This window comes from Mya arenaria, chromosome 14 (assembly GCF_026914265.1).
Source record: "Mya arenaria isolate MELC-2E11 chromosome 14, ASM2691426v1".
In the NCBI taxonomy this organism is placed as follows: Eukaryota; Metazoa; Mollusca; class Bivalvia; order Myida; family Myidae; genus Mya; species Mya arenaria.
The window spans coordinates 51,071,949-51,083,750 of NC_069135.1; the positions used below are offsets into that span (position 1 = coordinate 51,071,949).

Consider the following 11,802-nt stretch of genomic DNA (forward strand, 5'->3'; position numbering starts at 1 on the left):
CAATTAATTGTAAGCTTCAAGGTAACACCATATAAAGCCTTAGAGCAGTACATTGTTAGCTTTAAGGTAACACCATCTATAGCTTTAGGGCAGTAAATTGTAAGCTTTAAGGTAACACCATCTGAAGCCTTAGAGCAGTAAATTATAAGCTTTAAGGTAACACCATCTAAAGCCATCGAGCAGTAAACTGTAGGCTTTAAGGTAACACCATCTATAGCCTTAGGGCAGTTAATTGTAAGCTTTAAGGTAACACCATCTAAAGCCGTAGGGCAGTACATTGTAAGCTTTAAGGTAACACCATCTAAAGCCTTAGAGCAGTAAATTGTAAGCTTTAAGGTAACACAATCAAAAGCCTTAGGGCAGTAAATTGTAAGCTTTAACGTAACACCATCTAAAGCCTTAGAGCAGTAAATTGTAAGGTTTAAGGTAACACCATCTAAAGCCATAGAGCAGTAAATTGTAAGCTTAAAGATAACACCATCTATAGCCTTAGAACAGCAAACTGTAAGCTTTAATGTAACATCATCTATCGCCTTAGGGCAGTAAATTGTAGGCTTCGAGGTAACACCATCTATAGCTTTACAGCAAAAAATTGTAGGCTTCGAGGTAACACCATCTATAGCCTTAGAGCAGCAAACTGTAAGCTTTAAGGTAACACCATCTATAGCCTTAGGGCAGTAAATTGTAGGCATCGAGGTTACACCATCTATAGCATTAGAGCAGCAAACTGTAAGCTTTAAGGTAACACCATCTATAGCCTTCGGGCAGTTAATTATAAGCTTCAAGGTAACACCATCTATAGCCTTAGAGCAGTAAATTGTAAGATTCAAGGTACAACCATCTATAGCTTTAGGGCAGTAAATTGTAAGCTTTAACGTAACACCATCAAAAGCCTTGGGGCAGTAAATTGTAAGCTCCAAGGTAACACCATCTATAGCCTTAGAGCAGCAAACTGTAAGCTTTAAGGTAACACCATCTAAAGCCATAGAGCAGTAAATTGTAAGCTTTAAGGTAACACCATCTATAGCCTTTGAGCAGTAAATTGTAAGCTTTAAGGTAACACCATCTATGACCTTAGGGCAGTAAATTGTAAGCTTTAAGGTAACACCATCTATAGCCTTAGGGCAGTAAATTGTAAGCTTTAAGGTAACACCATCTAAAGCCATAGAGCAGTAAATTGTAAGCTTTAAGGTAACACCATCTATAGCCTTAGGGCAGTAAATTGTAAGCTATAAGGTTACACCATCTAAAGCCTTAGAGCAGTAAATTGTAAGCTTTAAGGTAACACCATCAAAAGCCTTAGGGCAGTAAATTGTAAGCTTTAAGGTTACACCATCTAAAGCCTTAGAGCAGTAAATTGTAAGCTTTAAGGTAACACCATCAAAAGCCTTAGGGCAGTAAATTGTAAGCTTTAAGGTAACACCATCTAAAGCCTTAGAGCAGTAAATTGTAAGCTTTAAGGTAACACCATCTAAAGCCATAGAGCAGTCAATTGTAAGTTTAAAGATAACACCATCTATAGCTTTAGAGCAGCAAACTGTAAGCTTTAATGTAACATCATCTATAGCCTTAGGGCAGTAAATTGTAGGCTTCGAGGTAACACCATCTATAGCTATACAGCAGAAAATTTTAGGCTTCGAGGTAACACCATCTATAGCCTTAGAGCAGCAAACTGTAAGCTTTAAGGTAACACCATCTATAGCCTTAGGGCAGTAAATTGTAGGCTTCGAGGTAACACCATCTATAGCCTTAGAGCAGCAAACTGTAAGCTTTAAGGTAACATCATCTATAGCCTTAGGGCAGTAAATTGTAAGCTTTAAGGTAACACCATCTATAGCCTTAGGGCAGTAAATTGTAAGCTTTAAGGTAATACCATGTATAGCCTTAGAGCAGCAAACTGTAAGCTTTAAGGTAACACCATCTAAAGCCTTAGAGCAGTAAATTGTAAGCTTTAAGGTTACACCATCTATAGCCTTAGAGCAGTAAATTGTAAGCTTAAGGTAACACAATCAAAAGCCTTAGGGCTGTAAATTGTAAGCTTTAAGGTAACACCATCTAAAGCCTTAGAGCAGTACATTGTCAGCTTTAAGGTAACACCATCAAAGCCCTTAGTGCAGTTAATTGTAAGCTTTAAGGTAACACCATCTAAAGCCTTAGAGCAGTAAATTGTACACTTCAATGTAACACCATCTAAAGCCTTAGAGCAGTAAATTGTAAACTTTAAGGTTAAACTGTCTTTAATACTGTGAGTTATCTTATATGACTTTATCGCTTGCATTGATACCAAATCAGCTGTTTCTTGGACAAAAAAATAGATAAAAAAATGTCTTAATTGTCAAACTTTTGTCTCGAGATTTTAACGTTTCATTTCATTTGTTTCACTCACATAATTATTCCATTGGCACTCATACGATATTCTATCGTTCCTTTGTTGATAAGCTGACCCCTACTCCAACCCGTGATTTCGTCGAACTAATTAATATCTTGCTTTCTATCCTTTCACTTGGCAGGGAGTATTTCATGGTAACTTAACGTAAGCAGAGGTGTGCAAACGTCTTGGTAACCCAGTTTGATAAGCACTTGCCCTGTCAGGAGGTCCCGGGTTCGAGACCCGCTTCTACGCAATGAAAGCCCTACCAAGCAGTACAGATATCTGCCAACTTGAGCAAGTATAGCTGGATTTCAGCTTTATGTTCTAATTACTTAAATGTATTTTCTTCTCTTTTCTTTGTATATTTTTATACCATTTCAATTTTTCAAGTTGAATGCGGTTCAAAGTACGAAAAACATTCAAAATGAAAAATAATTTACAATCTTTAACCGAACTCTTATTTAACGAGCGATGGAATACATGTATGGCAGATGAAACTACAAGTAAATGTGTCTCTATCACACCTAGATAAAGTGTAAACTTCAGACTGTCAGTTTGAATTAATCTCGCTGAGTGTCGAACACCGATAACCAACGATACAGTTTCTCACTATAAAGCAAAACTCTGAAGTAAAATGATATCTTACTCTTTCAAATCATCAACGAAGTAAACAACAGGAACAATTAAAACTCTTAAATTTGAAAACCTTTCGTAAAACAATATGGATGGTCAAGAGGGAAACCACACACTTACTTAACAAATCATATGAATGTAATAACGGTGAAGATATCGTCAGAGGACTTCCGGCATGCAATCTGACTTCCGGTATGGTGTTTTGGTAGAACCCGTTACATATAATATATAAAAAATTTCTATGGTCATGTGATTTTAATGGTGGCAGTGATTACTGTACTGCAAGGGAAGGAAAAATTTGTGAACTTTGCATCCAAGGTTGGTTTCGATGGAAAATGAAAGCAGTGTTCCAAATTTGTTAAACTATAAAAACAATAATTTTACGTAGTTTCATTTTGATTTAAATTTTATTTTATTACTCGCTAAAATATAAGAAATAAATGGAAGATAAACTGACGTATTTTCGTCAATGTACAGTTTAGATCTATTATATAACAGTTTGATTGCTACGCCATTTATTATAAAAGAACAATGATTAAATACTGGCTATCGGAACGGTGATTTTTTTTATTAAAAAAAAGAATGATATGAAAGTGAAACTAAAGTAAAAGCAAGCAAAATGTCCGTACACATTTGCCGATGTAAACTGAAATTTAACAAGGATATTTTAAAGAATAATAAGTATGTGCAGGAATAGTATAGTTTAAAGCTGCACTCTCTCAGATTGAACTTTTTGACAACTTTTTTTTTTATTTTTTGTCTTTGAATGAGCCATTTTTTTGCGAAAATCAAATTATATAAGACTGCTGACAAAACAATCGGATCGCAGATTTTTATATTTAAATTCAAAAATTGATGTTTTATGCATTTTTCTTAAACCGTTAGTAACGGTTTTAGCCATAAAACATTAATTTTCGAACGGGAATATGAAAATCTGCGATCTGATCTTTTGTCGGCAATCTTTTATTATTGGTTTGCAGATATTTACGCAAAAATTGCTCTTTCCAAGACAAGAAATTAAAAAAAGTTGTAAAAACGGTATATCTGTGAGAGTGCATCTTTAACTCAACATCCATTCAATGATTGTATATTATAATGATTAAAAGTCTGCTATGGTAAATGTTTCCTATGAAAAGGTGAAAAAGTAAACCCGACCTACCTATCCCATTTGTTTTTGCATGAAATAGGAAACACAGGTATTATTTGTTTGGCCTTATTGACAGTTTAATTTTTAAATCAGAACAAAACACAATCAGGTGTAATAAAGTTGTAGAATATTTATGTACATGAACAAATGTATTTCAATCATTATGAAACCTTAACATATCAAATACAAATCTAACTTTTAAAAGCTTATCAATATCATTCAGTCACCTGACCTTTTACGTAGGCGAGAGATACGCTGTTTATCTAACTTTCGTGTTGGAAGTAAAGGCCAGGGGGAGGACGTTTAGACGTGTTAACCCTATATGTTACAGGACTATGGCATCAAATTTTGAATCCTCCATTCAGAGGGGCTGTGATTTCATCCATGATTTCGTCTGTTCCCCATGCGAAGAAGATGGATTGAACACGGAAGCTCAATATTTCTGTAATCAGTGTACGAAATATTACTGCGTAAACTGTGTCCCAGTTCACAACAAGCTATTCAAGAGACACTCGGTGCTCGACCGGACGGACATGACGAAATGGGCAGCAGCGCTAGGGATGGTGGACGTCCTTGAGAGATGCGAAAGGCACCCCGGGGAGGCGCTCAAGCTGGTATGTGGTGACCATGACCAGCTGTGTTGTCACGTGTGCGTTGCCGTGGATCATAGGTATGTTTCAAAGACCATTTTAAAGTAAAAAAACACAAGCACAGTATTAAGACCGATCAATAAGTATTCTGATGCATGCTTAACGTTGTTTCTGGTTAATACAACCATAAACAATTGTACTTAACATATGTGTACTATAAAACTATGCTCTAATTTTATAGGTCAATATTGTCAACTAAGACTTGCTTTATAGCACATTTCTTGAACTCGTTGAATAAACTGTCTGTCTGTCTGTCTGTCTGTGTGACAGTCTATCTGTCTGTCCGTCCATCGGTCCGTCCGTCCGCCTGTCTGTCTGTCTGAGTGTCTGTCTGAGTGTATGTCGGAAAATAGCTCATTGAGCTAATATTTCTTGTTAACACATACCCGACTTTAAAGATTCTTGTTTCTTATGTCTGATTGTGTGTCCATCTGTTTGTCTGTGTGTATGCAGAATATTACAGTTTTTTCTGTTTATGTGTATTTCTGTTTGTGTGTGTATCTGCCTCTGTGTGTGTGTGTTTGTGTCTGTCTATCTGTCTGTGTTTGTCTGTGTGTATACAGAATATTCCAGTCAGTGGTTTTGCGATAATCCAGTCAAATTGTATTAGTTAATTGCAAACAACAGCTAAATCATCGAAATTTAATGGCCATTACGTCCAGCATTAATTGCATGGGAGTTCTTATTTTGGTCAGTTTTTGGAAAAGTCTATGTTTCTTAGGTTTAACGCTTCATCTCAATTTGTTTATTTTGATACTTGTCAAAACTAAAACAAATATTTCAACAATAGTTTTCTACTGAATATAGACATGATTTTCTGAATTATAACTAAGCTAAGAATTAAATCTTTGATAGTGTTTATAATCTCATAATCTGGGCAAAAGTATTTAACTCTCTAAACCACACCCTTGAGTTATGTTTAAAGATTGAAAACATCAAGTACAAGTGTAACTAATTAATGATAATATTTCTTGAACTCGCAACATCTAAATGTATTAATACAAGTAGCGCCTTTAGCTTTGATTGTGTCGATTAATTTAACAACTTGATTACGGTATTGTTGTTTAATGGGCTATTAGGATTTGGCCTTCGTAAGGATGTATTTTAACCAAAATCACGACCCAGTCATAATTCTTTACGAGCCAAATGCACCAGTCAATTGTAACCACGTCCCCCCACCCCAGGTCCGGGGGTATACCGGGGAAAAGCCCTTACCTAGAGTCCCTGGGGTGCGGGGGCATTTGGCGGGGTTTTTACCAGCAGTACACCCCCACAGGGCAGGGATTTTACCCGTAGTTGGCTGGACCGAAAGTCAAAGTCCCCGCTATTCCGCGGACCTTGGGGGGTGGGGGGTTTGGCTTGGTTAGCGCACTCGCTTCTCACATAGGCGACCCGGGCTGGATTCCCGGCTTGGTCGCATGTGAATTTGGTTTGTGGTCACGAAGCCGTACAAGTGGGTTTTATCCGGGTTCTCCGGTTCCCATCACAACACAAGACACCACTCTCGCGTGAAATTGTGTTAACGAGAGTAATTAATATAATGTTGAAATATTTTTTTACACAATCGTTTTAAAATAAATATGATTAAACTAATATTTTGACTCCTGTACACGATGAAAAATGATTCGGGGAGACGTTTTTCTTTGAATGTCAAAAATCTGCGTAAATAATGTTGTTGTTTTTCTTCATACCTTCGTCATTATAAATAAATAAATGAAGGGTCTTGCATTGAGACAAAATCGTAGTCCCTTCGTCCACAACTGCATATAGTTGATTATCGCGAGATTAGCATCAGTAGTATTAGTTATTTGATAGTTTGTAGTTGTAGTAGTAGCTGGTGCCGTGGCAACAACAACAACCGTATCTGCAGCAGCGACAGTTGTTTCAGGGGCTGCAACATCATCACATTATCGGTGGAGGTACTGGTGGTGGTGGTGGTGGTGGTGGCTGTGGTGGTGATGGAGGTGACAGTGGCAATAGCAGTAGCAGTAGCATTAGTGGTAGTATTAACAGCAAAAGCCGCAGCATTACCAGCTGTATTACAAAGACTTGTGAGGGGTGGGTGGGGGTAAACAAATATGTTCTTACATCGGTCACGGTATGAAGGCAATGCAAGATGCACACAAAACAAAGCATTTCTTTTATTGAAACTGCAAAACAAATAAAAAAAATTACGAAAGTGCAATAACAATGCAACATAATGTGTTCACGATGATGTAAACACAATTGAAGTAAATTTAACATTTGGAGGTTCAGTTTCACCAATTTGATGTATTTTCAAGTTTCGATTGTATTATACATATAGTGTAAACGTATCCAGTCGAACCCCGTTGGCTCGAACTCGTTTGGCTCGAATTTCTCGTTGGCCCGATCTGGATGGTATGCCGACTCGTTTCATCATACTGAAGGAAAGAACTACGTACCGCTTGGTTCGACTTTTACGAGGCTCGAGGTATTTTCGCCGGTCCCTAGGAATTCGAGGCAATGGGGTTCAACTGAACTTAATAAAAATACAGTGAAAAACAAACCATTTAAAATGAATAATTAAAAGAGTGATTGTTTTATAAAATGCGAAATCAATAAATCTGCCATTGTAAAATCAATATCTATACGCTTAGTAAAGCATTCCCCTTAATACGTAATACAATTCGACCTATGAAACGACCAGATTCATATATAATGCAATAAAGGTAACATTTGCAATCCAAATAAAAAGGTTGTTAGCATACCATTTTCATCAACAGCTGTCATATGTCTTAAACAATTTCATGTTACTCATTAAAAAACATATGCTATATATAAGTTTGTATTAAGTTTAACTTGTCAATAATTATAACACTCGATACTTATTCATGTTTTTCTTGGCAAAATTTAATACATTCTACCAAATCTTGACCCAAACAACAGCAATTCCCAAAACATGATAACATGATAATTTGACCTTAGATTCTCGGTCAATTAGGCGTTATTGTGTAGCTGAAGTTGACTCTCGTGTAGGAATGACTAGTGGAAATATTGGCTGGCATTTCTTGGCAGGTGTGAATTTCTGTCTGTGTGCCTTTCTGTCTGTCTGTCTGCCCGCCTGCCTGTCTGTGTTTATGTTTGTATGTGTGCCCGTCTGTCTATGTGTGGATCTGTCTGTGTATGTGTTTGTCAGTGTTCCCTTCTGTCTCAACGGCGTGTCTCTGTGTGTGTGTCTGACTGTTTGTCCTTCTGTCTGTGTGTCTGTCTGTCTGTCTGTGTTTGAATGTGTGTCTTTCTATATGTGTGTGTGTCTGTCTTCCTGCCTGACTAACTGTGTGTGTGTCTGTCTGTTTGTTCGTCTGTCTGTGAGTGAGTGTCTGTTTGTGTGTCTTTCTGTCTGTGTGTCTGTCTGTTTGTTTGTGTCTGTCAGTATGTCTGTCTGTCTGCCTGTCTGCCTGCCTGCCTGCCTGCCTGCCAGCCTGTGTTTATGTATGTCTACGTGTCAGTCTTTCCTTGTGTCGGTCTGTCTGTGTGTTTGTCTGTGTGTTTGTCTGTGTGGCTTTCTTTCTGTATATCAGTGTGTCTGTTTGTGTGTGTGTGTGTGCGCGCGTGTGTGCGTGTGCACGCGCGCGCGCGTGTGTGTGTGTCTGTCTGTCTGCCTGCTTAACTTTGTGTGTGTCTATGTATGTGTCCGTCTGTCTCTACGTGTGTGTGTCTTTGTCTGTCTATCCGTCTGTCTTTGTTTTTATCTACCTGTGTGTCCCACTGTGTTTGTCTGTGTGTCTTTTTTTCTGTGTGTCTGTCTGTTTGTCTGTCTGCCTGCCTGTCTGTCTGTCTGTCTGTCTGTCTGTCTGTCTGTCTGTTAGCCAGTCTGCCTGTCTGCCTGTCTGTCTGTTTGCTTGTGAGTTTGTCTGTTGTCTCGCTGTCTGTCTCCCTGTCTGTGTATCTGTCTGTGTGTATGTCTGCCTGTCTCTATGTATGTCCTTCTGTCTGTCTGTCTGTATGTGTGTGTGTGTGCGTGCGTGCGTGCGTGTGTCTCTGTGTGTGCGCGTGTCCGTCCTTTCGTCCGTCTGTCTGTCTGTCTGTCTGTTTGTGTGTGTCTGTATGTGTGCATGTGTCTGTCTGTGTGTATGTGTCTGTGTGTATGTCTGTCTGTCTATCAGTGTGTGTGTGTGTGTGTGTGTGTGTGTGTGTGTGTGTGTGTGTGTGTGTGTGTGTGTGTGTGTGTGTGTGTGTGTGTGTGTGTGTGTGTGCGTGTGCGTGTGTGCGTGTGTGCGTGTGTGCGTGTGTGTCTGTCTGTCTGTCTGTCTGTCTGTCTGTCTGTTTATCTGTCTGTCTGTCTGGGTGTCTGTCTGTCTGTTTGTTTGCTTGTGAGTTTGTCTGTGTGTCTCGCTGTCTATCTCTCTGTCAGTGTATCTGTCTGTGTGTATGTCTGTCTGTATGGATGTATGTCTGCCTGACTGTATGTATGTCCTTCTGTCTGTCTGTCTTGTCTGTCTGTCTATCTGTCTGTATGTGTGTGCGTGCGTGCGTGCGTGTGTGCGTGTGTGTGTCTGTGTGTGTGTCTGTGTGTGTCTGTCTGTCTGTCTGTGTGTGTGCGTGTGTCTGTGTGTGTGTGTGTGTGCGTGCGTGCGTGCGTGTGCGCGCGCGTGTGTGTGTGTCTGCCTGTGTATGTGTGTCTGCCTGTGTATATGTGTGTGTGTATGTGTCTGTTTGTTACAGAAAGTAATGCGTTTAGGTTGTAAGATCCTAATGGGCATCATTTCAATCTAGGATTAGCTTGATATTATCTTTGTGGAGCATCGATGTTTGAAAGCAAAATCAAAAGGTCTGGAAGACGACGACGTAGACGATGACACAATATAAGTTATAAGTTAATTTATGAGATTTTAGGAGAATGTTATAAACAAGCGTCTTAATAAATAAAATATGGTTTCCTTCTTTCATTGCAGACACTGTTCATCAATACAGCACATTCCAGACGTTGCAAAGGGCATCCGCAAAGATCCCGAGTTTCGTCAACTACCTCAACGGGTAGCTGTTCTTAGGAAGCAGATAGAAGATATGAAAAACGACAGAAAGAAAAATTGTGCCTTACTGAAGAAGACTCGAACAGCCATTGTTGATGAAATCAAAGCAATCCGTAAAAAGATCAACGATATTCTTGACAAGATGGAGAAAACAACCGTTCAAGAATTAGACCGTCTGGTGTCTGATCAGGAGCTGTCCATTAAGAAAGATATGGAATCCTGCACTCAGATGCACGACGAATTAAAGAACATTATGGATGACATACAAAGCAAAGACTCATCCGGCGAAACACCCCTATACATTGGGTTCAGAAATTGTGAAAAAAAAATCAAACAAGCAAACGAAATACTGCAAAACATGTCAAATGTTGTCAAATACGATATAACTTTTCGTAAACATAATGGAATAGAAGATTTTTTGTCCTCGATGAAGACATTTGGAGAGTTAAATGAATCGAATGTTTATTGTAAACAACCACTGATATCGCTGTTCCCCCGAGATCATGTATTCGATACCAAAGGTTACAAGGAGTACAACGTGAAGATGAGTTCAGACAAAGATACATGTGATATTCTAGGGATATGTGAGCTGCCTGGTGGAGAGGTTGTTATTACAGACTTCAAGAACAGGAAAGTAAAACTGCTGGACCAGGAGTACAGGGTTGTCGACCACTGTGATGTTCCTAAGTATCCCAATGACGTGTGCCACATTGGCGGAAATGAGGTTGCCGTTTGTGTTAACAGCAATGATGACGATAGACATGAACTTCATTTCATTAACATAACAAAAGGGAAACTTGTGACTACGAGAAAATTAAGTTTCACCCATAGATGTAAAAGTGCAACTCATCACGGGAACAAACTTTACATTTCATCAATCACCGCGCTGTACGTCTATACGATGACGGGGAAGCTTGTTAAGAAGCTGTACGAGAACAAGTCCGGTGATTACACGGTGATGAGATTTGCCATCAGTAACGACGGGAAGACTATCTACATCACAAACCACTCAAACGATCAACTTATCACCCTGGACAACCTCGGCAACAAGCTGGCTACATTCATTGATCCTGACTTGAAGAGACCGTACGGAGTACACGCGACAACTGCTGGACACGTGTTCGTCTGCTGCTGGAATTCCCACAAAGTGCTGCAGGTTGACAAGGACGGGAAGACGAAGTTGGCCGCACTGGCAAGAAAACAAGACGGAGTGTACGGACCTACCGCTTTGTACTTCAGCAGTAGTACTGCCTCTCTGGTTGTCGGAAGATGGAACGACACGCTCCTCGTTATTAACGTACGATAAAGAAAAGATCCACTTACAAGTGACAAAATGAAAATTGAATATATATATATGATTTTTCCTAACTTTTTTCGTGTTAGTAATAAACAGATAAAGATTGTTATATATAATACGGCCCGTTTTGCCATGTGCCTTTAAAAAGCTTCAATACTTTTACTACAACTACAAGAGAGCCAGTTATATGTTAACTACTTTCACTGGACACCTAGATGAACCTAGGCGGAAGAATTATGCAGAGTTGCTATAAAGTTAAAACAATAACAACATATACTATGATTATAGTTGGTTTTGTTTTCAATCAAAGGCACACAATCAAGATGGATTCAAAAAACATTTTGTTTTTATATTAAATGCAGAATTATGTTGAACTCATTAGACAGTATGATCAAAACATGAACAAACATAACGGATACGTTTTGGGTAATAAAATACCTTTAATAAAATATTTTTAATTAATAGCTACGTGGCCATTAAAACACGCAAATACATCCTTACACAAATTATGTTTATTGTTTGTTTTAGTAATTATTATCAAATGAATTAAACATAATACGGCATTTATAAAATAATAATATTGCACCAACGTGTTCGGAGTCTATTTTTAATCCGTATATTCTCCCCGTACACGTTACAGGGTCCGTATTTCCATAGCTTACACGTTGCATGCACGGGGTCCGTATTTCCATAGCTTACACGTTGCATGC

The 11,802-nt window shown here is 38.7% G+C and overlaps 1 protein-coding gene across 1 annotated transcript; it reads left to right on the top strand.

Annotated features, from left to right (window-relative positions):
* Nucleotides 1–4,466: 4,466 nt before the first annotated feature.
* LOC128218324 (uncharacterized) lies at nt 4,467–11,581 on the top strand. The gene is made up of 2 exons (XM_052925976.1): nt 4,467–4,821; nt 9,718–11,581. The coding sequence occupies exons 1-2, from the start codon at nt 4,487–4,489 to the stop codon at nt 11,099–11,101; spliced, it is 1,719 nt and encodes a 572-aa protein (XP_052781936.1). The 5' UTR covers nt 4,467–4,486; the 3' UTR covers nt 11,102–11,581.
* Nucleotides 11,582–11,802: the final 221 nt, after the last annotated feature.

Coding starts and splice junctions, on each gene's coding strand:
- LOC128218324 (XM_052925976.1), top strand. CDS start 4,487: ATGGCATCAAATTTTGAATCCTCCATTCAGAGGGGCTGTGATTTCATC. Junction 4,822..9,717: donor TGCGTTGCCGTGGATCATAG/GTATGTTTCAAA, acceptor CTTTCATTGCAG/ACACTGTTCATCAATACAGC.